The 22,750-nt window shown below is 38.1% G+C and overlaps 7 protein-coding genes across 9 annotated transcripts; 5 read left to right on the forward strand and 2 right to left on the reverse strand.

The window, feature by feature from the left end:
• Window positions 1-387: 387 nt before the first annotated feature.
• LOC105643610 (S-adenosyl-L-methionine-dependent methyltransferases superfamily protein) lies at window positions 388-2,957 on the reverse strand. Its single transcript, XM_012228783.4, has 9 exons — window positions 2,735-2,957; window positions 2,415-2,528; window positions 2,258-2,326; window positions 2,133-2,152; window positions 1,972-2,015; window positions 1,840-1,870; window positions 1,667-1,745; window positions 1,096-1,235; window positions 388-885 (listed from the first exon to the last, which is right to left on the reverse strand). The coding sequence occupies exons 1-9, from the start codon at window positions 2,955-2,957 to the stop codon at window positions 778-780; spliced, it is 828 nt and encodes a 275-aa protein (XP_012084173.1). The 3' UTR covers window positions 388-777.
• A 550-nt stretch (window positions 2,958-3,507) lies between these two features.
• Window positions 3,508-5,941, forward strand: MED21 (mediator 21). The gene is made up of 5 exons (XM_012228782.3): window positions 3,508-3,647; window positions 3,732-3,940; window positions 4,752-4,829; window positions 4,908-4,959; window positions 5,550-5,941. The coding sequence occupies exons 2-5, from the start codon at window positions 3,743-3,745 to the stop codon at window positions 5,624-5,626; spliced, it is 405 nt and encodes a 134-aa protein (XP_012084172.1). The 5' UTR covers window positions 3,508-3,647; window positions 3,732-3,742; the 3' UTR covers window positions 5,627-5,941.
• Window positions 5,942-6,389: 448 nt separating this feature from the next.
• On the reverse strand, window positions 6,390-8,178 carry LOC105643611 (signal recognition particle 19 kDa protein). 2 transcript variants are annotated; one of them, XM_012228786.4, is made up of 4 exons: window positions 8,028-8,178; window positions 7,563-7,744; window positions 7,329-7,428; window positions 6,390-6,695 (listed from the first exon to the last, which is right to left on the reverse strand). In XM_012228786.4, exons 2-4 carry the CDS (start codon window positions 7,740-7,742, stop codon window positions 6,565-6,567), a joined length of 411 nt encoding a protein of 136 aa, XP_012084176.1. In that variant the 5' UTR covers window positions 7,743-7,744; window positions 8,028-8,178; the 3' UTR covers window positions 6,390-6,564. The 2 variants fall into 2 exon arrangements, with proteins under 2 accessions (XP_012084176.1, XP_012084174.1); XM_012228784.4 differs by having other exon boundaries at window positions 7,563-7,755; window positions 8,028-8,168.
• Window positions 8,179-8,289: 111 nt separating this feature from the next.
• Window positions 8,290-16,588, forward strand: LOC105643612 (protein serine/threonine kinase). Its single transcript, XM_020683035.3, has 16 exons — window positions 8,290-8,508; window positions 8,609-8,703; window positions 9,164-11,335; window positions 11,519-11,846; window positions 11,923-12,138; window positions 12,311-12,383; window positions 12,473-12,678; window positions 12,838-12,900; window positions 13,343-13,551; window positions 13,669-13,780; window positions 13,898-14,416; window positions 14,887-15,197; window positions 15,304-15,547; window positions 15,620-15,693; window positions 16,050-16,185; window positions 16,288-16,588. The coding sequence occupies exons 1-16, from the start codon at window positions 8,383-8,385 to the stop codon at window positions 16,435-16,437; spliced, it is 5,034 nt and encodes a 1,677-aa protein (XP_020538694.2). The 5' UTR covers window positions 8,290-8,382; the 3' UTR covers window positions 16,438-16,588.
• A 221-nt stretch (window positions 16,589-16,809) lies between these two features.
• LOC105643613 (TRAF-like family protein) lies at window positions 16,810-18,267 on the forward strand. 2 transcript variants are annotated; one of them, XM_020683028.3, is made up of 5 exons: window positions 16,810-17,064; window positions 17,146-17,306; window positions 17,391-17,673; window positions 17,757-17,923; window positions 17,998-18,267. In XM_020683028.3, exons 1-5 carry the CDS (start codon window positions 16,937-16,939, stop codon window positions 18,150-18,152), a joined length of 894 nt encoding a protein of 297 aa, XP_020538687.1. In that variant the 5' UTR covers window positions 16,810-16,936; the 3' UTR covers window positions 18,153-18,267. The 2 variants fall into 2 exon arrangements, with proteins under 2 accessions (XP_020538687.1, XP_012084178.1); XM_012228788.4 differs by having other exon boundaries at window positions 16,812-17,064; window positions 17,382-17,673.
• A 613-nt stretch (window positions 18,268-18,880) lies between these two features.
• On the forward strand, window positions 18,881-20,606 carry LOC105643616 (uncharacterized). The gene is made up of 6 exons (XM_012228797.4): window positions 18,881-18,963; window positions 19,099-19,207; window positions 19,293-19,447; window positions 19,524-19,803; window positions 19,869-20,041; window positions 20,118-20,606. Exons 1-6 carry the CDS (start codon window positions 18,954-18,956, stop codon window positions 20,276-20,278), a joined length of 888 nt encoding a protein of 295 aa, XP_012084187.1. The 5' UTR covers window positions 18,881-18,953; the 3' UTR covers window positions 20,279-20,606.
• Window positions 20,607-20,960: 354 nt separating this feature from the next.
• On the forward strand, window positions 20,961-22,714 carry MTO3 (S-adenosylmethionine synthetase family protein). The gene has a single exon (XM_020683027.3). The coding sequence runs from the start codon at window positions 21,229-21,231 to the stop codon at window positions 22,408-22,410; it is 1,182 nt and encodes a 393-aa protein (XP_020538686.2). The 5' UTR covers window positions 20,961-21,228; the 3' UTR covers window positions 22,411-22,714.
• Window positions 22,715-22,750: the final 36 nt, after the last annotated feature.

Raw genomic sequence — 22,750 nt, forward strand, 5'->3', positions numbered from 1 at the left:
CAAGGAAGAGAAATCTTTTAGTGACGTATAAATTAATGCACAAATCAATAATTAAAAGCCGGATGACAATCCAAGTATGGCAAGAGAGTGTACAGCTAAATTAAAGAATTCTGTTCAATCTTTCCCTTTCCCTACCCCACTTAACGTGTTCCTCCCACTGGATAATACGTTAACAAAACAATCTGTAAGAAACCAAAACAAGTCAACACTGCAAAATGAGGTGGTCTTCAACCTCTTGAAATATTTTTGATATAGGAAACGGGGTTTAATGCAAGCAGCAAAAGGAATTCATGATTGGAATAGTACGAAAATAATCTAAATGACTTGTTCCATTCACAACAGTACATACGAGCCAATCTAATCTAGTGAGAAGAAAAAACAAATGGGTAGCAGTAAAAGATTACATATGTTGTTGTTTCAGCAAATTTAACACTTAAAACATTCAGAATTTACCATTACACAACAATCCCAATCCCATCAAGGTTTTCAGTTCAAGACTAAAATGAACTCATGGCTAATCACAATACAAACAACCTATTTTGAACCCACAATTATTACTACAACATAAGACTTCAAAAACAAGAAATTAAAAGCTGCATTGCAAAAGGTTGGCTCAGGTTGAGTCTTGGTGCGACAGTACATCACTTCATTGTGACCCGGAGATTGTAGGTTCAAAGCATGAAATAAGCCTCTTGCAATACAAGTGATCCAAAGCCCACAATGCAACATGCTTCATGCACCACTACACCTAAGGGCTGAAACATCCTCTAATACTTCTTACTCAGTTTCCACTCCATTCTTTTGGTCTGATTCCACAGATTCACCTTTCTTTTGGTCTGACTTCACAGATTCATCATGCTTTTGGGCTGACTTCATAGATTCGTCCTATGGGCATAAAGAAAACAAGAATCACTTTTAGAGTTTATTCAAGTTTGAATTAGGTTGCATGTCAACTGCAACCAGTCATGGAGCCTTAGTCTACCCCATCGTCCAATATTGACAGATTTACTAAATTTCAAGTTTCTGCAAGCAAGCCCCCGAGTGTTATTGGCTATTGATAAAAAGAAGAAACAAACGGAGGTTGGTTCCACCAACCTTAGTACAAACATAAATGTAATGGACATCAGGGTTCTTTCCAAGTGCTGCTTCCGCTGAATTTCCATCATCATCAAGTGGAACAGGATTTGTCAATTCCCATATTGGGTGCTGGGAGACTCTTCCTGACAAAAGCTTTTCTGCATAGTATAAACAGCACAATTAAAGGCATTGCACATTCTAAGTTGCTACAATTTAGCATTCAAGAAGAAAAGCAAATAGAAGCTGAGCAATTAAGCAGGAGGCATTTAGTTGGATATCATATAATGATTAATGGAGAAGAAATGGTGCATGGACATTTTTACTTGATTGGAAAACACTGGCATTTGCAATTTCCTTGGCAGTTTTCTGAATTGCGTTGTATATCAAGGTTAGAGTTGGACCCTTAAGGCCTTAATATTAACTATGCTGCACATAGAAGACCGTATCAGAGCATAATCCTTTGCTCCTTTCTATATTGTAAAATGTGAGATTCCTTTCTCCTTAATTCTAGACTTTAAATTTACAAAGAAAAGATTTGACATTTGAGTGAAATTCTTATCATTAACAAATAAGAAAGGGGTAACCGGACCTATCACGTGGAGTTTTGTCCTCCACAAGCATGATTCTTTTAACAAGCGCAGGCGAGATGCTGGAGTTCCATAAGTAATCTGCAATTAGCATGTCCAGTCAAGGCTTACAATTAAAAAAGCAAAATGCCACACTTTAATCACTAGTATCACCTACAAAAGTAATTTTATTTACCAGAATATAGACTCCTTTATCCTTGAGGACCCTATAGTTGTCATCAACTGCTTCAATATGTGATGAACAGATCAAGAAAAAAATAAAATTGAGAAAAATTTTAATGTTATTGTTCATAACGTATCATTTTACCTCCAAGTTTCTTCAAGCATTGAAACAGCATTCTGCTCTCCGCACTATAGAGGAAAAAGGGTTAATCAGTATCTACTCAGAAAAAATAAGAATGGATCCTTGAGCAATTCAATGTTGGTCAAATTTAAGGAAATAAAAAAAAAGGAACTTGCAACACTCACCATGATTGAGTCTAGAGTTCCTGAAAAACCCATTACAAACAAACATGAGAATCCACATTGAAAGGTTATGTCAACGATTTGATCCAAAAATGGAATAAAAAAATGCTATGCCATTATAAGGATACCTTTATCAATAACAGCATCAAAGGAACCTGTTTGAAAAGCACTCATATCTCGGACATCCATCTGAATATCTGAATCAATGTTAAGGAAGAAACAACAATATCAAAGCCAAAGTGTTTGTATAAAAATACTGTTCAATTTGTAACGTGGAGTGGATACATTTCAGTTGAGGACGATTAGAATACTTGTTCTGCATAGCATTGATAACCACAGAGGATATGTCAACGTTCACCACATCCTCATATCCATCATCCACCATTCCTTCGCTAAATGCTGTAATCACATTTTGAAAATTTAACAAGTGATCAGGAGAGGAAAATCATATGCATCTAATCTAAGGATTAGAAAATCAATCATGTTCTAAGTTAAGCAACAAAATTTCAAAAACAAGCTTTTCCTTGTAAATAAAAGTAGGGATCTGAGGAAGGAGATCGTGATTCGTGCAGTTGCAGAAACAAGGAAAAGGAAATGAGGAGCACCTGAGTTGCCACATCCAATGACAAGGACTCGAGGATTTAGGTGACGAGGGATGTAGAGATTGATGACAGGAGCCAAGGAAGCATACTTCTGATACCAATCGAACGGCGCTGATTCATTGGCATATCTGTTATCCCAGTACGATGGCTCACCGTACGCCTGCGTCAAAGTTCCCGTTGCCATCGTCGATGTTCCCGTTGTCATCTCTCTCCAACTGCTCGTCATTTCGAAGGCGAGTCCTTCAAGGGTATTATAGTCATTTACGTTCAAATGGCCAAATGTTAATGACGTGGCTGGCAATGAGGCCACGAAATCAAACCCAAAACCCAAAACCTTTAATGGCTTAAACTTCTATCGAATGAACTGGAAAAGAAAAATCAACCCAGCAACATTCTCTCTCCACCTCTTTTACTCTGCTAAATCATCCTCTTAATCGGACAGGGCACGAGACCTGCCATGGCTTCGAGCTGTTGAAGAGATCGAATAGTGATTGCTCTTCTCTTTCGTTGATTTTCGTTTTCAGGGACTTGGGGATTGCAAGGATTTGATTTTGGAGATTTAGGTGTTTAGGGATTTCATCCCCCAATCTCTTCTTATCGTTATATATTCTAAAAATAAAAATAAATTTAATTATTTTCTTCTTTAATTTGACCGGTTGAGAAACACGCGTGCCTGGTCAGCTAAGAAATAGGTCTTTTGTAGATTTGTGGCCAAGTTCGCGATGGATTTATCAAAAAAAGGTGAAATATGGGGTTTTTAATGTTGAACCCAAGTTCAGTGGTCAATTTGAACCTTCTTTAAATAACAGGTCCGTGTCCTCTCCTCTGCACAATTCGAAGCGATCAAACATTGCAATTGCAGATTTATATTTTTGTAGAGTAGAGCTGTTGTGCATATTCCTCTGTCTTATATAAGGTACAATCTTCTTCTTTGGATTTTAATGCGATTGGTTAAGTGCAAAAGAATGAGTTCTCTGATTGATGTGCAATTGGTGGGCAGGTTTATGAAGGATGGACATAATCTCCCAATTACAAGAGCAAGTGGATCTTATTGCTTCACTTGCCTTTAATACGATCGGGACGCTTCAAAGAGATGCTCCTCCAGTGCGTCTTTCTCCCAATTACCCAGAACCAACGGCTAACCCTACAGAGGATTTTGCTGAGCAGCCCAAGTTAATGAGTGCTGATCTCGTGAAAGCTGCTAAACAGGTGCGAAGTGTCTGCTTTTTTATAAGATAACACTATTTTTCATTTCAATTGAATAATGCATGCTGCTGGTATTTGGGGAAACATTATTCATTTGGGATCTTCCGGGATGAAGATGCTGATCATTGTATGATAGGCAATCCGTAGTCTGTAATTTAACCCTTGTTCGTTGTAAAGGAATTTGACGCATAGAATTTATTACCAAGAATAGAATTTGGGTTAGAAACATTGAATTGCATGATTTAGTTTTTAGGAGCGAAATGAACATTCATTTCTGACAGACATAAAATTATGAAATTTAAAATGAGTTTGACCAACTTGAACTCGAGACCTTCTTGCAACTTGAACCCGTAATCAGTAGACACAAATGGGCAATATTAAGAGTTGCGTAGAACTGTATTTTGAAATTTCCACAAGAAAAATCAATGTGTGCGCATGTGCAAGGGTAAGTGTTTCTGAGACATACCTAACATATTATAACAATATGGAGGTTTTTGGTGTCAAAATCTTTGGAATAAAACCTTTAAATACAATTACATTTGCGTAACAAATCTGTGAAGTTGACATTTTTAAACAGATTTCCTTAACAAGAAGATATATATATATATATATATATGTCTTATGGTGAGTACTTGTTATATATGGCTTATTGAGATAAAACTTGATATTGGAACCACAAAATTTTTGTGTCCTGCCACATTCTGATATCCATTTGTAGTTTCAATAGCTTCTTATATGCTATCAATGAATCCTATTATTATGTAGTTCAATTGTCATCAATACAATTGACTAACCGATGGATGTTCCTTGATAGTTTGATGCATTGTTGGCTGCACTACCATTGGCCGAGGGAGGTGAAGAAGCTCAACTGAAAAGGATTGCAGAACTGCAGGTATGAAGTCAACTGCTTTGCTCACCCCAAGATATCTGTAGCTTTTTTTTTAATGGTGTTTTGTACTTTCTGGTCTAGGCTGAAAACGATGCTGTAGGCCAAGAGCTCCAACAGCAACTAGAATCTGCAGGTAAATCCTCCATTGCTTCTTTCTTGGTGCATTTCTATTTCAGTTTGGGTACCTCATACCCTTTTTTAAGTTAGCTGATTTCTGAGCATGATTCCGATCTCATTTGTTTCTGAGGGTGAAGTGAGAAAATAGTAAATAAATGAAAAAAGGGATTTCTTACCTGGCTCCTGTGGTTAGTACCTAAGTGCACTCTTGCATTCATTGTCGTTTTCTGTGTGGCATTTATGCATGACAGACAATGAACTACAAGAACAGGTTACTTGGTTGCCTGTCTCTGGGAAAGAGAGAGAGATAAGAGGAAAGGGTTTAAAAAAAGTGAGCGACACGTTTAGTAATCACATGCCTTTCAAGATTGAACATGACCATACAACCAAATGTTGTGCCTCATTTAAAAATTTGTAATTATTGCAATAGACTGATGTGTTATGTTATGGATGATATTGTAAGTATGATGAAACGCCTTCAGGAAACAAATAAAGTCACATGCTTATGTTTTTTACTTGTTTCTTTTAGCATTTTCCTTTTTATTCTGTTCATTCTTCATTATAGATAAACTACAATCCATCTTAATGTGTTTTTCGTGGTTCTAGAGAAAGAATTGAAGCAGGTCCAGGAGCTGTTTAGCCAAGCAACAGATAATTGCTTGAACTTGAAGAAGCCTGATTAATGATGGTGCAATCTCTCTGATTTTACGAGCTAGGTGACCAAGCGAATGATTGCGACGAAGAAGTCCAATAGCAAAAACCATTCAAGCATAAAAAAATTTGTCCATGCACTGGTCCCCTCTTTGTTAGGAAGATACCATCCGTCAACCCTGTTATGGGTGGCAGAAGCTGAAATAATATTTTTTTTCCACCATGAAAAGCAGTCTATTTGCACTATAGAATCATGTTAAACGATCCTTTGTTGATTTATAATTTTGTATGGTAAAAATTAGTTGATCAATTAATGTTAACCGAATTTTATCTTTTTTTATTCTCAACACTGTTTGTAATCTCTACTGCCACCTTGTAATCGGGCTCCTAAGTTAGAATGAACAAAGTAAGTTGTGTATAAAGTTGGAACCTTGAAACGACAGGGGAGCGACCTAACAAGTCGTGTAGGCAACAAGGTGTATAAACATGTGTTTCCCCACTTCCTCCCCTTTGGCCAAAAAATAAAATCAGAATACTGACACGTACGAGTATTTTACGTTCTCTATGACTAGCAGTTTCCCTACCACGGGCTTTCTCTGGATTCTGTCGAAAGGATAAATTGGATTCTGTTGGAAACTAGAATTTAGTTACATAACAGAACCTGGACTGCACTACGCATTCAATGAATCAGCCATCAACATAGCTTCTAAGTGCTACTGGAGATCAATTCTCTCAATTAGCAGTTTAATTCTTGCCAGTTGACAGGCTGCAGGCACCCTCAAAACACAATGCAAGTTACAACAACAAAAACAGTTCTTTCTTTTCCAAGTTTCAAGTCAACACAAACTATATTTCCGAAAAGGATTGAAAAATACAAAGGTATCTGTGAAATTTGAGCTCACTGAGAGTTTAAGCCTGCTACAAGAAAGCCTATGCTATGCTGACAAAAAAATGATGATCTGATGCACTCCTATCTCTTCTTTCTCCCACCCTTCCCAGACTTGGATGGTCCAGCGCCAGATGTGGAGGCAGGCTCCTGCTTCTTTGTCCTCCCTGGATGCCTAGGCACCAACTCTGCAATATGGAGCATTAGCTGTTTTCCTGCAATACAATTAGAGCATCAGCTAAATGCAGAGAGGGAAAGAGACAGCTCTCATGTAATAAGTGACAGCAGCCCTATCAACTTTTCATTAATGTTGTGTTCTTCTTTCCTTTATTTTCCAATGTTATCAATTAAATATGGATGCAACAGAAAGCTTGACATTTCATTCATTTCCCTTCCAAAAGTCTCTTCAAAGTGCAATCAGAATGTTCAATGAAACATGTGGATTCAAATAGAAGATATAAAAGCCTGAATAGTATAAATTAAATATGCGATGGCTGAATGCCAATCAACAATTATCACGCAACAAACACAAGATGAAAAGGATATGAAAAAAACCAACAAAGAGATTTCTCAAAATAAGAAATTAGTTTTATCCAACGTAAAGATAACATGGATAATATTAATAATAAACCCAGATGACAATATCCTCAACTACCACGCATTTATCAAACAGAACCCCTGTTATACAAATGTTACCAATCCCTTCCAAGGCAGATTCAATGCAAGAGTCTTAGGCACTTACTACCAATAACTACCAAATTTGTTAACAAGATCGACACCATGACACTCAATTGACAACAAACCAACTGCATTTCAAGGCCATAGTTCATTTTCGAAACTACACTCACTAGTAGGAATGGCTGGATTGTACAAAGTCCCATCTTCCCTCTTCAGCAATACCCTCACCCTTCCTATTTGCATAAAATCCCGCGGATATGCCTTGTCAATCTGCAAAAAAAAAAAAAAAAAAAAAAAAAAAAAAAAAAAAAAAAAAAAAAAAACAGAAGAAGAAGAAAGGCAAATCACATAAAAGATCAACATCACTGCTTTCTGAGTTCAAGCAAAGGCAATGCAGATTAAACCTCAATGGCAAAAGGGAGTTTAAGATGGCTGCAGCAATCACCAATCTCAACACAAGTTGGATTTTCGCAAGCCTTGGTAGTACTGATTCGCCTGCCTTCAGCTATGGTCTTCTTCGAGTTTATGTAAATGGGATACAAAACTATCCATTTCTTTATATTGGGGAGATTTCCATCCATCATTACTGTTAAATTCCTACAATAATTAAATCACTTATCTCTCCAATGCAAATCTCATAATAATAACAATTACATAAACCTAATAAAAATTCGAAAAAGAAAAGATAGATCTGATCACAGAAATTTACAAGGGAACAAGAGATTGTGAACAAAGAAATACTAATCTAGAATGTTTACGATCGAGAAAGGGGATCAATCTTGAATATTTGATGACTGAACTCTAAACCCTAGCTATAATGGCAAATACTTATAACCTCGAATTTCAAGATACAGAAAAGACAGACTTACCGGACGGGACGACAGAGGTTAGTCTTCGGCTGAGAAACGGGACGATCTCGGCTGGTGCTCAGCTGGAAAATGATGCGACTTCTTTTACAAGGGGTGTGTAACGCGCGTTTGTAATTGGGTAGATAACTTGTCAGTAATATAGTGCTTTTCTAACGGCATGTCGTTCACGGAGCCAACCGCGGCTCAAGGCAGGTCGTTTTGCACACGACATATGCGTTTAGACTGCCAGCAAGGAAGCTACTAAAGAAACGATCTTTTGACGTTGGTATAGAGTCTGATTCAGCCACCGAATGTCCACAACTGCGAGCTTCAGTGGAAAATGGAGACGTGAAACAGAAGGATATACACCAAAACAATGGAGCATCAAATTTGCTTCGACTGCCTTCAACGTAGAATCAATTCCGATTTCTCGGACCGACTTCTCTTCTCTTATGGCCTATCAAATTCTGCTCTCCCTTTTGGCTCCTCCGCTGTCGTACAGGTTTCTCTCCGTCTCTCTCTCTCAATATTTGTAGCCCGGTTAAGAATTTTATGTAATTGTATAGTGTTTTTTTTTTTTTTGCCTGTCTGAAATGAGGCAGATGCCGAATTCGAATGGAGAGCTATCGACTTCAGCTTCTCAGTTCATATTGAGGCGGTTGAACAGCCATGAACACGATTGCTTGACTAAATACATGTAAGATTATTTGCTTCTTCTTCTTAATTATTCAGATTAGTTGACCTCCCAATTTCAATAGATTATTCTAATTTGCGAATAACTAATAAAGCCTATAAAGATCCTAGGAGCTGCTAACGGCCGTATAAATATAAACTTCTTCTTATCTAACAATTTTCTTTCAACCTATTTTTCTTGATTTTTTCTATTTAATGCGGAGTGTAGAGTAATGTTTGAATGAAAAACCTGACTAGTTAAGTTTAACTAAGAATTTGAAAGGATGAATTTTCAATTGTTCATTCACAAAGCATACTTGATGATTCGGCAATATCAAGGTTTGTGGGCACCAAAAGAAATGGAAAGTTAGCATTTAGCCATTTATGGCAATGGGTTGGGCAATTTCATGTTAACTTGGATCACTTATCTATAACTTTTAGTTATATTTACTCTCAACTGAATATTGCGCCTTTCTTTTTGTCAGTGATGAATATATTATACCAAGTGTTGAAGACAGTCACATTCATAGTATTGATGATATTTCATTAGCTGAAGTAAGTCAAGAACCAGCTAAACTTAGGGATCCAATGGCTTGGACAAGTATGTCACAATCTTCATTAAACCGATCTTCTCATTTGCTGAATGGTGACACCACAGCATCCATAAATCCAAAGGATACTAAAAGTTCCACCTGTACTCATTCTAGTAGGTTCTCATGTCCTCGTACGATCAGTGCATTGGCCCCAATTGCTCATTTTGATACTTGTTCATACAGTGTCCTTAAAAGGATTGCTTCTAACTTTTCAACCAGTTGTCTAGAAGATCATGTACTGTGCTCACTTAGTCTCTTGATTGAAGGAAAAGCTTCTGGGCGGGACAGTATAAATTTTCTACGTTTGGTTGGGTTTCCATCATTTGATGAGAGTAGCATCCCTGGGTCCCTAAGGCATCCAAATATAGCTCCTACTCTTGGATACCTCAAAACATTCGGGCATGTATATTCAGTGCTTCCAAAAACTCCTTATACTTTGGAAAGTATTTTGCATTACTGTCCCAATGTCTTGAAATCTGAGTGGCAGATAAGGTTTTTGGTGTATCAGCTGCTCTCTTCCCTTGCTTACTTACATGGTTTAGGTGTTTCCCATGGTAAGATACATCCATCTAATGTAATGCTTACTGATTTATGCTGGTCTTGGCTATACATTTGTGATAAGCCAAAATCAAGATTTAATTCAACTTTGAGAAAAGGTGAAAGCAAACACCTCGCTACATCTTCCAAAATAAGTTGCTGCAATGATGGCTGTTCTTCTCAAGGATTATATGCAGATTTGAAGCTTTCCCCATATTTTGATTGGCATACACAATTTGAGCTGTGGTGGAATGGAAAGTTGAGTAATTTTGAATATCTACTTGTCTTAAACAGATTGGCTGGGAGAAGGTGGGGAGATCATACATTTCACACTGTAATGCCATGGGTAATTGACTTTAGCACAAAGCCCGATGATAATTCTGATTTAGGATGGCGGGACTTGAGCAAGAGCAAATGGCGGTTGGCAAAAGGTGATGAACAGTTGGACTTCACCTATTCAACATCTGAAATACCACATCATGTGTCTGATGAATGCCTTTCTGAGTTAGCAGTCTGCAGTTATAAAGCTAGAAGGTTACCCTTGAGTGTTCTGCGTCTGGCTGTTCGTTCGGTCTATGAACCTAATGAATATCCCTCAAATATGTTAAGGCTGTACCAATGGACACCTGATGAGTGCATTCCAGAGTTCTACTGTGATCCGCATATTTTTTATTCTCTGCACTCTGGCATGGCCAATCTGGCAGTACCTTCATGGGCAAGTAGTCCAGAGGAGTTCATTAAACTGCATCGTGATGCTTTAGAAAGTGAGCGGGTCTCTTGTCAAATTCATCACTGGATTGACATTACCTTTGGCTACAAAATGTCTGGACAGGCAGCTGTGGCTGCCAAGAATGTTATGTTGCCTTCATCAGAGCCCACAATGCCTCGGCCTGTAGGACGTCGTCAGCTCTTTACTCGGCCACATCCTGTACGTCTAGGTTCCCTGAGGAAAAAACACAGTGCTACCAATACATCTGCTGCGAATAGATGCTTGTCAAGTACAGTAGAGAGTGAGACACCTCTTCTTTCTGAAACTGCTTATTTACAAGCATTAGAAGAAACATCTGGATTTTCTGAACATGCTGGTCACTTGAGTCCACAGTATTATTATGATGCAGAAAACCTTGTGAAGGACATGTTTTCAGGTGATGAATCAGTCAATGAAAGTATTGAGAAAAGTGTATCTAAGCCACTTGAAATTGGTAAAAACTATGGGTTGCAATGTAATATTAATTTAAGTTATCTTCTTGAGCATATGGAGGTGGAGGTTGAAAATACCATGGGATACCAAGAATTACAGCATTGGAGGCGACAACCGTCTTATTCAAAGAACTCTAAAGAAGATTTTTCGAAGGACATTTTTGCTATTGGATCTGTTTTAGCGGAACTTTATTTGAAGAGGCCACTCTTCAATTCAACCTCATTAGCTACCTATATTGAACGAGATATATTACCTGAATTCTTCCAGGAACTTCCTCCTCATGCTAAAGTTCTCGTTGAAGCCTGCATCCAAAAGGATTGGAGACGGTATGTATTTCTTTTTCAAAATTTTTGTACTTAAAAATTGGTGAACTACACAGTTGAAGGTTAAGAGCTTTCAAATTTTGATGGATTTTGTTTCATTTTTCTTAGTTGATGAACTTTTTCTATATTTGTTTGTGCATACATGCCTGAACTATTTGTTTCCTTTTTCTTCTTCCCAATAATTAGGAGGCCATCAGCCAAAAGTCTACTGGAGTCACCTTATTTTCCCACAACAGTCAAGTCATCCTACATGTTTATTGCACCACTTCAGCTTATAGCAAGCAATGGATCCCGTCTTCAATATGCTGCAAATTTTGCAAAACAAGGAGCCCTGAAAGCAATGGGAAGCTTTGCAGCTGAAATGTGTTTACCCTATTGTATACCCCTTGTAGTGAATCCTCAGTCTGATACTGAGGCTGAATGGGCTTATACACTGCTGAAAGAATTCATAAAATGTTTGACACCTAAAGCAGTAAAGATGGCAGTCTTGCCAGCTATTCAGAAGATTCTGCAGGCTAGTTATGAACTTCATTATGATATGTATGGAACTGTCATTTTAACCTTCTTACTAATTGAGACATTGAATTCAGACTACAGGGTATTCACATTTGAAGGTATCACTTCTCCAAGGTTCATTTGTGCAAGAGATGTGGAACCTCATTGGTAAACAAGTTTATTTGGAAAACATACATCCTTTAGTTATATCAAATTTGCATGTTGCTCCTCATAAGAGTTCAGCTGCTGTTGCTTCTGTGCTTCTGATCGGCACAAGTGAAGAGCTTGGTGTACCTATTACTGTTCATCAGGTTTATTATTTTGAACTTTTGGGATATGGAGTATGGCATACAAGGCATAAAATAATTGCATGCATATGCTTAGACATATGCACATATGCACCCACGCACAAGGAGAAACCCATCCTGGTATTCAATTTGTATTTGCAGCTATAATACACTGATTTTTTGTTGTTTGTTCCAGACAATCTTGCCTTTGATTCACTGCTTTGGGAAAGGACTCTGTCCTGATGGAATTGATGTGCTGGTTAGAATTGGTATTTTCATTTTGGTTGGTGGAACCAACATTCTTTTTGGTATTGTCATGCCGGTTTTATTAAGAGACTTATAAGTTTTCATCTTTCAGGTGGTCTTTTGGGTGAGACCTTTATCATAAGACAGATGTTGCCATTGCTTAAACAAGTGGTCCGATCTTGTATCAATATTTCATATATGAATAAGCCAGAGCCTGTGCAAAGTTGGAGTGCTTTAGCCCTCATTGATTGTCTGAGCACATTAGATGGTCTAGTTTCATTCTTGCCAAGGGAGATGGTTGTAAAGGAGCTGATTGAAGTATGGATATTGCTCTTAGTCTTCTTTCACTTGTATTTCTACTCCTATCAAAAATCAGCTTGGACATTGCTCTTAGTCTTCTTTCACTTGTTGTATTTCTACTCCTCTCAAAGGCTTGATCGATGTCTTTACTTTAACAGTATGCTTTTGATCATGCAGGGAAAAAGCTGTTTACATGTTGCGGTTCTGATGCAGACGAACTTGGAAATTCCAGTGCTTCAGGTGGTCCAAACTTTTACATTGTTCTCTTAATTACCCACTGTTTCTTGCTTTCTTTGCGAAGGCTATTACAGTGTATTTGATCTCAAAGTAAAAAGATCGAAAATAATTGAATGTGCAACACGAATTGTTTTCCCATGTTTTTGGATGAGTGTATTTCATTTGCTGGGAAGTTTTGCTTTACACTGGACCTTTAATTTCTTGCATCAGTCACTTGCCTTGATTGTTTAACTTTTATTTACAATCTAAGTGTGATTGACTTGTCATTAAGAACTTCTTTTTCCCTCTTTATGAAGCTCTATTTCTTAATTTACGTTTTCCATAACTTATGTTCTCCCTTTCCAAATACCAATAAAAGCATCAAGCAGTGAACCTATTCAGGATGCAACGTGCCAACCATTTAGTTTCTATTCTTTCATTAAGCAATGGAACCTCTTTTGCCCAGGTTGCTGCTACTACTCTCATGGCAGTTTGTCAGCGAATTGGACCAGAATTAACAGCTTTACATGTCCTACCACAACTCAAAGAACTATTTGATGAGCTTGCGTTCTCACAGGAAGCTGCAAATGGTTCCAGTTCCTTTGGCAGAAACTCAAGGATTTCCAAATCCAAAGTAGATGGGGAGGCTCGAATCGGGAGCCGCATGGACCTTGTGTGGGTGTTAATCTTATTAATTATAGTCCTTCTAATGCCCAATCCGGCATGCAATTTCTCACCGTCATATATTCTTGCTTTTGTATTTATCTTGTTTTTGTGTTTGCTAATTTTCAGGTTACTTCTGTATCCTTCTTTTGCATCTCTTCTTGGAATAGAGAAACTTCGTCAGTGTTGTGCTACATGGTTGCTTCTTGAGCAGCTTCTTCTACGGTGTCATAATTGGAAGGTATGCTGCTACCATGCTTCTAGCATCAGTGAAATTATTAGTATGCAGGTCTATGTTTCACATGCACTTTCATAAACACGTTTTGCAATATGTAATTCTGAACCTGTTGTAATTCAGTGGGAATATTCAGGAGAATTGTCTCGAAGTGGACTGGAAAACATAACTGCTAAAAGGCCTGTTTTTAACAAGATTTCAACTTCTGAATACAATCCTGCTAAGCTGTTACTTAATGGGGTTGGGTGGTCAGTTCCACAATCACAAGGGATTAGAGGTGCCAAAAACTTGATAGCTCAGAAACGGTTGGATGGCATTCATCAAAATTCAGTTGAAAGTCATATAGCATCAAATCTGTCAAAGCGTGAACCATGGTTTTGGTTTCCCAGTCCAGCTGACAACTGGGATGGGCCTGAGTTCCATGGGCGTATTGCAAGTCTGAAAGATGAACTTCCGTGGAAGATTAGAGCATCTATTTTATATTCAATTCGTGCACATCATGGAGCATTAAGATCTTTGGCTGTTAGCCAAGATGAGTGTATGGTTTTTACTGCAGGCATTGGACCGGGGTTCAAAGGAACAGTTCAAAAATGGGAACTTTCAAGAATAAATTGTATATCTGGCTATTGTGGCCATGAGGAGGTTTGCATCTGCAACTGTTTTGTGCTTAAATCATTGCCTTTGTACTGTAAACTAAGCCATTCCAAGCACAAAAGAAATGCATGCATGCACATATTCATACATGCTCTGATACACAGTTGGAAGAGTGATAAATGCACACATTCTTTTTCTCTCTCACACCCTCCCTGTCTTTGAATTAATTCAACTTAAATTGTTGTGGTCCTTGTGAAGTGTGGATGCCCTACTTTCTTGTGTTATGTCCATGAATGGGATTAGTTTTGCAATTTAAGAACCAGCTCATTATCCTCTGATTTCAGAGGATAGCTCCACCCTTTTTGAATTTCTAAGGCTGTATTTCCAAAGGTTCCTTTAGTGTTAATTAATGTCAAAAGTACCTAAAACTTAGTGGGATGTCGATCACACCTAAAGCTCTTTTTGTGGGATATGGTTGTGGCTTTGGATGCTCCTCTAATATGTTATGCAATTCTTAGGTTGTGAACGACATTTGTGTGTTGTCATCCAGTGGAAGAATAGCATCTTGTGATGGAACTGTTCATGTTTGGAATAGCAGAACGGGGAAAGTACTATCACTTTTTGCTGAACCATCAGTTGATTCTGCACATCTTGTCAGCCCTTCGTCCTCTGCATCAATGGTTAATGTTGATCATCCTAATATGTTGAACTCCAATACGCTATCAAGTGGATTGTTCAGTAGTGCTTTTGATGGGAGCTTATACACTTGCATGCACTATTTAGAATCTCTGGAAATGCTTGCAGTTGGCACTGGAAATGGTTCTCTCAGGTAGATTCCTACTGTTTCATCAAAATTGATTATTAAGCTGGTGCAGGCAAAAGAATCTAATTCTAATATGGTTTAAGTATTTCTGAACTTTTGTTCAACAACACAGGTTTATTGATGTTGCCCGGGGTCGAAAGCTTCATCTTTGGAGGGGTGAAGCTATTGAGTCTGCTTTTCCATCTCTTGTCTCTTCCATATGCTCATGTGGATCTGACAAAACTCAGGATGATGGAACTTTTCCTTCACCATCTTGGATTGCGGCTGGACTAAGTTCTGGTCATTGCAGGTTATTTGATTTGCGAAGTGGAAATGTTATTGCCTCTTGGAGGGCTCATGATGGATATGTAACAAAGGTATTATTAAGTTTCCAGTGAAAAAATGCTTTTAATTTGAAGGGAAATTGTTCTCATATTTTACGTGTGCAGTTGGCTGCACCAGAGGACTATTTGCTTGTTTCCAGTTCTCTAGACAGGACTCTGCGAATTTGGGACCTTAGAAGGTACTTTCACAACTTGTTTCATTTCAATTCATGAGAGCTCAAAAGTCTCTTTCTGACATATTATATCTATAATTATCATCTGATCTCTGGAGCTTGATTGCTAATTTAAAAATCAATTCTCGGAACTATCTAAGCCTGCTTAACTTAATGAGCTTTTACAATACCACCTAGGAATTCGGTACGTGGGTATTTGTTTCCTGCTCACCGATTAGTTTTACAAGAGCTTTGTCCTTCAAGCCAAAGTCAGAACTTCACAATGGATTTTTAGGCTAGGCATAGACCTCTCCATTTTCCCGTAATATGAAGTTTGTTGTCATCATTTATATTTCTTTGTTCTGTGAATTATTACTGTGCAGAAATTTGCCCCCGCAGCCCACTGTTTTTAAAGGTCATACAGATGGGATATCCAGTTTCTCTGTTTGGGGTCAAGATGTTATTTCGATTTCCAAAAATAAGATTGGGCTTTCAACTTTATCCAGATCTGTTGAAGAAGTATGTTAATAATGCTCTCCCTGTTTTCCATTCTTCATATATATATAAAGATATTTTTTTCCCTCCGATATCATCTACAACTGCATGAATTCAATTTGGCAGGATGGGCAGCATCAGATTGCACCGCAGAAACTATATGCAGTTGATCATGGAATGAAAAATTTGTCTGTATTATCAAGTATAAGTATTTTACCCTTCTCGAGATTGTTTGTAGTTGGAACAGAAGATGGTTATTTGAGAATATGTTGTTAGAAGTGCCTCCCGTTGATGGCAAACCAAAGTTATATATAGTTTTTGTAAGTTGTGCAGCTTGAGTTTTATTGTACATCAACTTTCATATGCTTAAAACGAACAGCGCAATTTGAAATTTTGTAAATGAACATGAATTTATTTTCCTCTGGTATGGAAGAAGCCAAGCAGTTTGTTTAAAAACAATAATGATTTTTTTGGGCTTCTCCCTCCTACCATTAATGGAATGGCGAGAAGAAAGAAGAACGAAGCAAGAGACGACGAGAGAACAATAAAACAAAAAGTAAAAGGTTCAATGATTGTTGAAAGGCGAACATCCCTTTCTTTTAGATTAAGCAATACAAAGAATATATGAGAAAGATATTCAAGAAGCATCTTCCCAACAAACCAAACTTTCAAGTTTGGAATAATAACAATTAACTACACATTCTCTTCACTTCCCTTCCAGAGCTAACACGCCTTTCGTCGTATCAATTGTTATTTCCTTCGAGTGGCAAGTAATATGACGATGCAAATATCAGAAAAAATACCACCATATTATGCAGTCGAAATACAAAAATTTTCAGCACCGAAAGATTATCAAGTGACCAAATACGAATCTGAGGTTTTTGAAGCACAAGAATACAAATGGTACATTAATTCCTTTTGCTTGAAGTGCAAATTCACAGTTGAACAAAAAAATCATCAGATTTGGTTGCCTTTTGGTGTCAGGAAATTGGTTGTGCACCTGAAGGGAAGCAAAAGCAAGGATCACATCTCTCTCTACTTGGCATTGGCAGACACTCTCGAGCCTCATATTCTGGTCTATGCAGTTTTCCGCTTGTACTTGCTCGATCGCAAAAATCACAACCACTTAATACGCCAACTCCCAGGTATATATTATATTCTTTTTTATTATTATTATTCTTTCTTATTGTATCAAGAAGTCTAAATTTTAAACTTATTAGATAGTGAAGGTAAGAAAATATGCTTTCACAAAAGAAAGCTGGAATGGGGATTTGATAAATTCATTAATGTTGCTGCATTTCGTGATCCGAGCAATGGGTACCTTGTTGGCGATGCTTGTGTTGTTGGAGTAGAGGTGATCTCTGCCGACAAGGCTACAATTACTGGCAAAGAAGAGTCTTTGTCAATAAACAAACAAGGACATGTTGCTAAACATCTTTGGAAGATTGAAAAATTTTCTAAGTTGAGTGAAACAAGAACCTCAGAAATATTTACTGACGGAATTCAAGAATGGTATCGTTTTTCTTTCTTTTTTCTTTTTACTCCATTGAAAATGTTTTACTACTGGAAAGTCTAGATATTTTCGGTCATTTCAGGAAAATAGAGCTGCATCCTGAGGGAACAGACCTTGGAAAGATGGAATATCTTTCTTTGTATGTGTGCTTGGGAGATGACAATGCCATTGATCCTTCCTCTAAAATATACACTCATGTGACACTGCGTGTCCTGGATCAACTCAAGGACAAGCACATTATTGCTGAGGGTAATCAACTAAACAATTGCTTTGTCCATCTAGCACTCCATACCCAATTAATTTGTAAAAGTATTTTGTTGCAGAAAATTTCTGGTTCGATTCCACAAGATCAAGACATGGATGGTCAAGATTTTTGCCACTTGATTATCTACATAGGTTTAAGAAGTCCCTTCAATTTGAGGATGTTCTGTTTGTGGACGCAGAGGTCAAGGTGCTTGCAGTTACTAATGTACACTGAAACAAACCGAGATTTCTTTAATATCATATTGATATGTATGAGCTGTTGATAATAAGAGATTATATGCTAAAAACACAGCAAATTATCAATCAATAATTATCATTTATGAGTTTTAGCGCCGGACAATTAAGGATGGAATGGATTCTTAAGCAAAAGCAAAGAACATATAAATGTCTTCACGTACGTATTGCAGCTAGTTAACAACTTTGTATTAGCTTAGTTTCCTGCATAAAAGCCTAACGAGAGTTTCATTCCACCATGACTGTAAATGCTGTAAATAGACTCTTGAAATCAAATACAACAAATCCAATTTTTAACTTCTTGAAACCAAGGCATTCACACAGAACAGATCCATTTTGTATACTTCGAAACGGCAACTCGTAAAAGATTTCATCTTTCTTTGGAGGTATTGAATATTCTATACCTTCTGGTTTTGTCGCTTAAGTTGTGCTTCACTTTGTTGGTGATGGTGATCTGTGATCTATCCAGTGATGATGATTGGATTCACATTTTTCCTTGTGGTAAGTATAGTCTTTATCTTTTGTGAGATGGGGAACAAATAGTTGGATCTTTTTAATGGAACAAACAGAAGCTAAAGCATCACCCTTTCTGAATCTTTTAAAGGAAGCAAGGAGAGATCAATGGAATGCATCCTGAAGCAAAAGCAAAGAATAGCATATTCACTATTCACCCTTTATAACGTTCAAGTTTGGAATAAGGACAACACATATAAATAATAATAACTCTTTTTATCACTACAAATAGGAGAAAGGTTTGATTTTTCTGCAGAAGTCTGCAACTATGGGTGATGGTCTGCGCTCCCCTCCCTCTCTCCCACCTTTTCATTTTATTTCTTTCTAAATATTTTCTCTGACACCAAACTATTTTGCTTTGTTTTTCTTTATTATTATAATGATCATAATCTAGTATTTATGATGAATATCAGATAAACTGTTATCATTCCGTTATCAAATGAGAATAGACACCTTTTCAGACGTTAAAGTTTCAATGGAGAAATACAAATCAGCAGTTTTCAAATTTGGAGGCTATGAATGGTAAATTTTCTTGCTTGCATATCTCTGGACTGTCTGTATCTAGCGATCTTAATACATATAATGTATATCTTTCCTCTGGTGGCAGGACATTGGTTATCCACCCAAATGGAAACAAGAGCAAGAACGTGACAGATCACATATCTTTCTACTTGGCATTGGAAAAGACTGTACCGCTTGGTTCCGAAGTCCATGCAAACTTTCGCTTGCTTTTATTAGATCAATATCTCCCCAGAAATCACTGTAAGCGTGGCTAGAGTATCCGTACTTCAAAAAGAAATGAAAGAATTTCGAAAATGACTTGGTGATCCGTTAGCAGGTTTCGAAATTGAGGGATGTTTCCACCCATCGAAGCACGAATGTGGTGTAGACAAGTTCATTCTTTTTAAAGCTTTGGATGATTACCTGGCGGAAGGCTCTTGTACTTTTGGCGTAGAGGTGATATCTGTTCGGGAGCAGAAAACAGGCAAAGGAGAGTGCCTGTCAATTATAGAAGGAAGCCCCACAGTTACTCACAAATGGAAGATCGATCAACTCTCTTCCAAGTTAAAACAAGAACGTATCGACTCCGACATATTCACAGCTGGAACTCGAAGATGGTATTTTTATTTACATATATGTAAAATCTTATGTTTCTTTCGATTACATTTACTGGCTGTTTCAGGAAGATAGAGCTGCATCCAAAGGGAACAGATGTTGGAAAAGAAACCCATCTTTCTGTATATTTGGCTTTGGCAGATCCTGTAACCACCTGTGCTCCTAACTCTAGAGTATATGCAGACATTACAGTGCGCATCATGGATGATAAAGCCAAGCACGAACTTTTTACTGGAAAAGGTCAAGTATAAATCATATTTCTCGGTCTTCTACTAATCTAAAAGCCAATTTTCAGATTGTCCTTTCCCTTTTGCAGATAGTTTGTGGTTCAGTGCTTCAAGCCCCAAACGTAGATGGTCAACATTCATTTCACTTGATGACTTAGATAAATTGAAGAAACGACTTCATGATAAGGACATTTGTTTTGTTAAGGTAGACATAAACGTTGTAGAAGCAGAGGTCCAAGTGCTCCCATAAGCAAAGCAGAAAAGAAATTCAGGAACAGGTGTATGCTTGAATATTTGGTAGTATTATGTTTGAGTTGGGCTTTGTATTGTTTGGGCTTTTATGTGATAAGTGTTGGGCTGGTCAAAGCCTAATATAATATAAAGGAATAAAATTTAATTACGGAATTTTAATAGAAAACTCAAAAGTCAAGGCATTCCTGTTATTGAATTAAGTGGCAGCCACGTTTTACCAATGGTCCATGTATGCATTTTGTGGTTGGTAAAAGGATAGGATGTAATGCTCTTAGTCTTGCTCACCCACCAACCCACCAATTGAATAAAAATAAATGTTTTTATTACTCTTAGTCTTACTCATCCCAACTTGAAAATTTAATCCTTTTATTTTTATTTTTTACTTACAATTTATTTATTTTTCTGAAAAGAAATTGTGAATCATCTACCAGCTCAAACTCAGACTCGATAATTAGGTTCGAACTTAACTCCTTGAACGAACCAACTCGAATAGAATTTTTTTGAATTTAGCCTCAAATTGTTTATAGGTAGTTTAGCTTACCGATTACCACACCAACCCCAACCCAGTAGGTTAGACCAAAACCCAGTGAAGAAGTGGTTTTCCAGCTCGGTAAGTGGGACCCAGTTGTTTGGCTTGCTATTAACACTACGCGCTCTCTCTCTCCCCACCGACTCCCTTCCTCGAAAGCTGTAAGCTGAAGACTGACTTTTGGCAGCAACCAGGGTCCTTGGATTGAAATCCAACCTCTGGATCTTAGACCTCCTGTCATAAATGAATGAATCTAGCCTTGTTTACGCTTTAAGGGTCATTTGACATTCCCCTATAAATTAGCACCTTCACTCCCCTCCATTCTCGCCGTCGAGCAAGAGCCATTCTTCTTTCTCTCTCTCTCTCTATACATAGCGACGTAGGGTTGTTTGTAGATCTGGTTTCATATTCATTCAGAAATGGAGACCTTCCTATTCACTTCGGAATCGGTGAACGAGGGACACCCCGACAAGCTCTGCGACCAGATCTCCGATGCAGTGCTCGATGCTTGTTTGGCTCAGGACCCCGACAGCAAGGTGGCTTGCGAAACTTGCACCAAGACCAACCTGGTCATGGTTTTTGGAGAGATCACCACTAAAGCCAATATAGACTACGAGAAGATTGTGCGCGACACTTGCCGTTCTATTGGATTCACTTCCGATGATGTGGGTCTCGATGCTGACCATTGTAAGGTGCTTGTCAATATTGAGCAACAGAGTCCTGATATTGCTCAAGGTGTCCATGGCCATCTCACTAAGCGCCCTGAGGAAATTGGTGCTGGTGACCAAGGTCACATGTTTGGCTATGCTACTGATGAGACCCCTGAATTAATGCCCTTGAGTCATGTTTTGGCTACCAAACTCGGTGCTCGTCTCACTGAGGTTCGCAAGAATGGTACTTGCCCCTGGCTCAGGCCTGATGGTAAAACTCAAGTTACTGTCGAGTACTACAGTGATAATGGTGCCATGGTTCCTGTCCGTGTCCACACTGTTCTCATCTCTACCCAGCACGATGAGACTGTGACAAACGATGAAATTGCTGCTGATCTCAAGGAGCATGTCATCAAGCCTATTATTCCTGCCAAGTATTTGGATGAGAAGACCATCTTTCATCTGAATCCATCTGGGCGTTTTGTTATTGGTGGTCCTCATGGAGATGCTGGTCTCACAGGCCGTAAAATCATTATTGACACTTATGGTGGATGGGGTGCTCACGGTGGCGGCGCTTTCTCTGGGAAGGACCCAACCAAGGTGGATAGGAGCGGAGCCTACATTGTGAGGCAGGCTGCAAAGAGCATTGTAGCCAGTGGGCTGGCTAGAAGGTGTATTGTTCAGGTTTCTTATGCCATTGGTGTTCCTGAACCTTTGTCGGTGTTTGTGGATACATACGGCACTGGAAAGATTCCTGACAAAGAAATCCTCAAGATTGTGAAGGAGAACTTTGATTTCAGGCCTGGTATGATTTCCATCAACCTTGACCTTAAGAGAGGTGGCAATGGCAGGTTCTTGAAGACAGCTGCATATGGTCACTTTGGCAGAGATGATGCTGATTTCACCTGGGAAGTGGTCAAGCCCCTCAAATGGGAAAAGCCTCAAGCTTAATTGAGGTCTCTTCACAAGTTCCTGATATATGATACATTGACTGATTACCGCCCGCTGCCCCCTGTCATCAATTTTTTAGAGTTTTTTTTTTTTCTTTGCTTTTTTTGTTGCTTGTCATTAGATTAACGGAAAAAAAAAAAAAAAAAAAAAAAAAGTGCATTTTGAAAGCCTCTTGCTTGGCCAGAGGTGATAAGGGCATGTACAAAACAATGGATTGGCACTTGGCAGGAGAGCTGCCAAGATACACGTTAAATTCTGTTATATTTTTTGATATTGAAGAAATAAATTGTTTTCTTAATATTTAGTCGGTTCCATTATCTACAATTGAGATACGGTGTTG

Source organism: Jatropha curcas, chromosome 7, assembly GCF_041381405.1.
Source record: "Jatropha curcas cultivar XTBG-Jc1 chromosome 7, XTBG_Jcur_1.0, whole genome shotgun sequence".
Lineage (NCBI taxonomy): Eukaryota > Viridiplantae > Streptophyta > Magnoliopsida > Malpighiales > Euphorbiaceae > Jatropha > Jatropha curcas.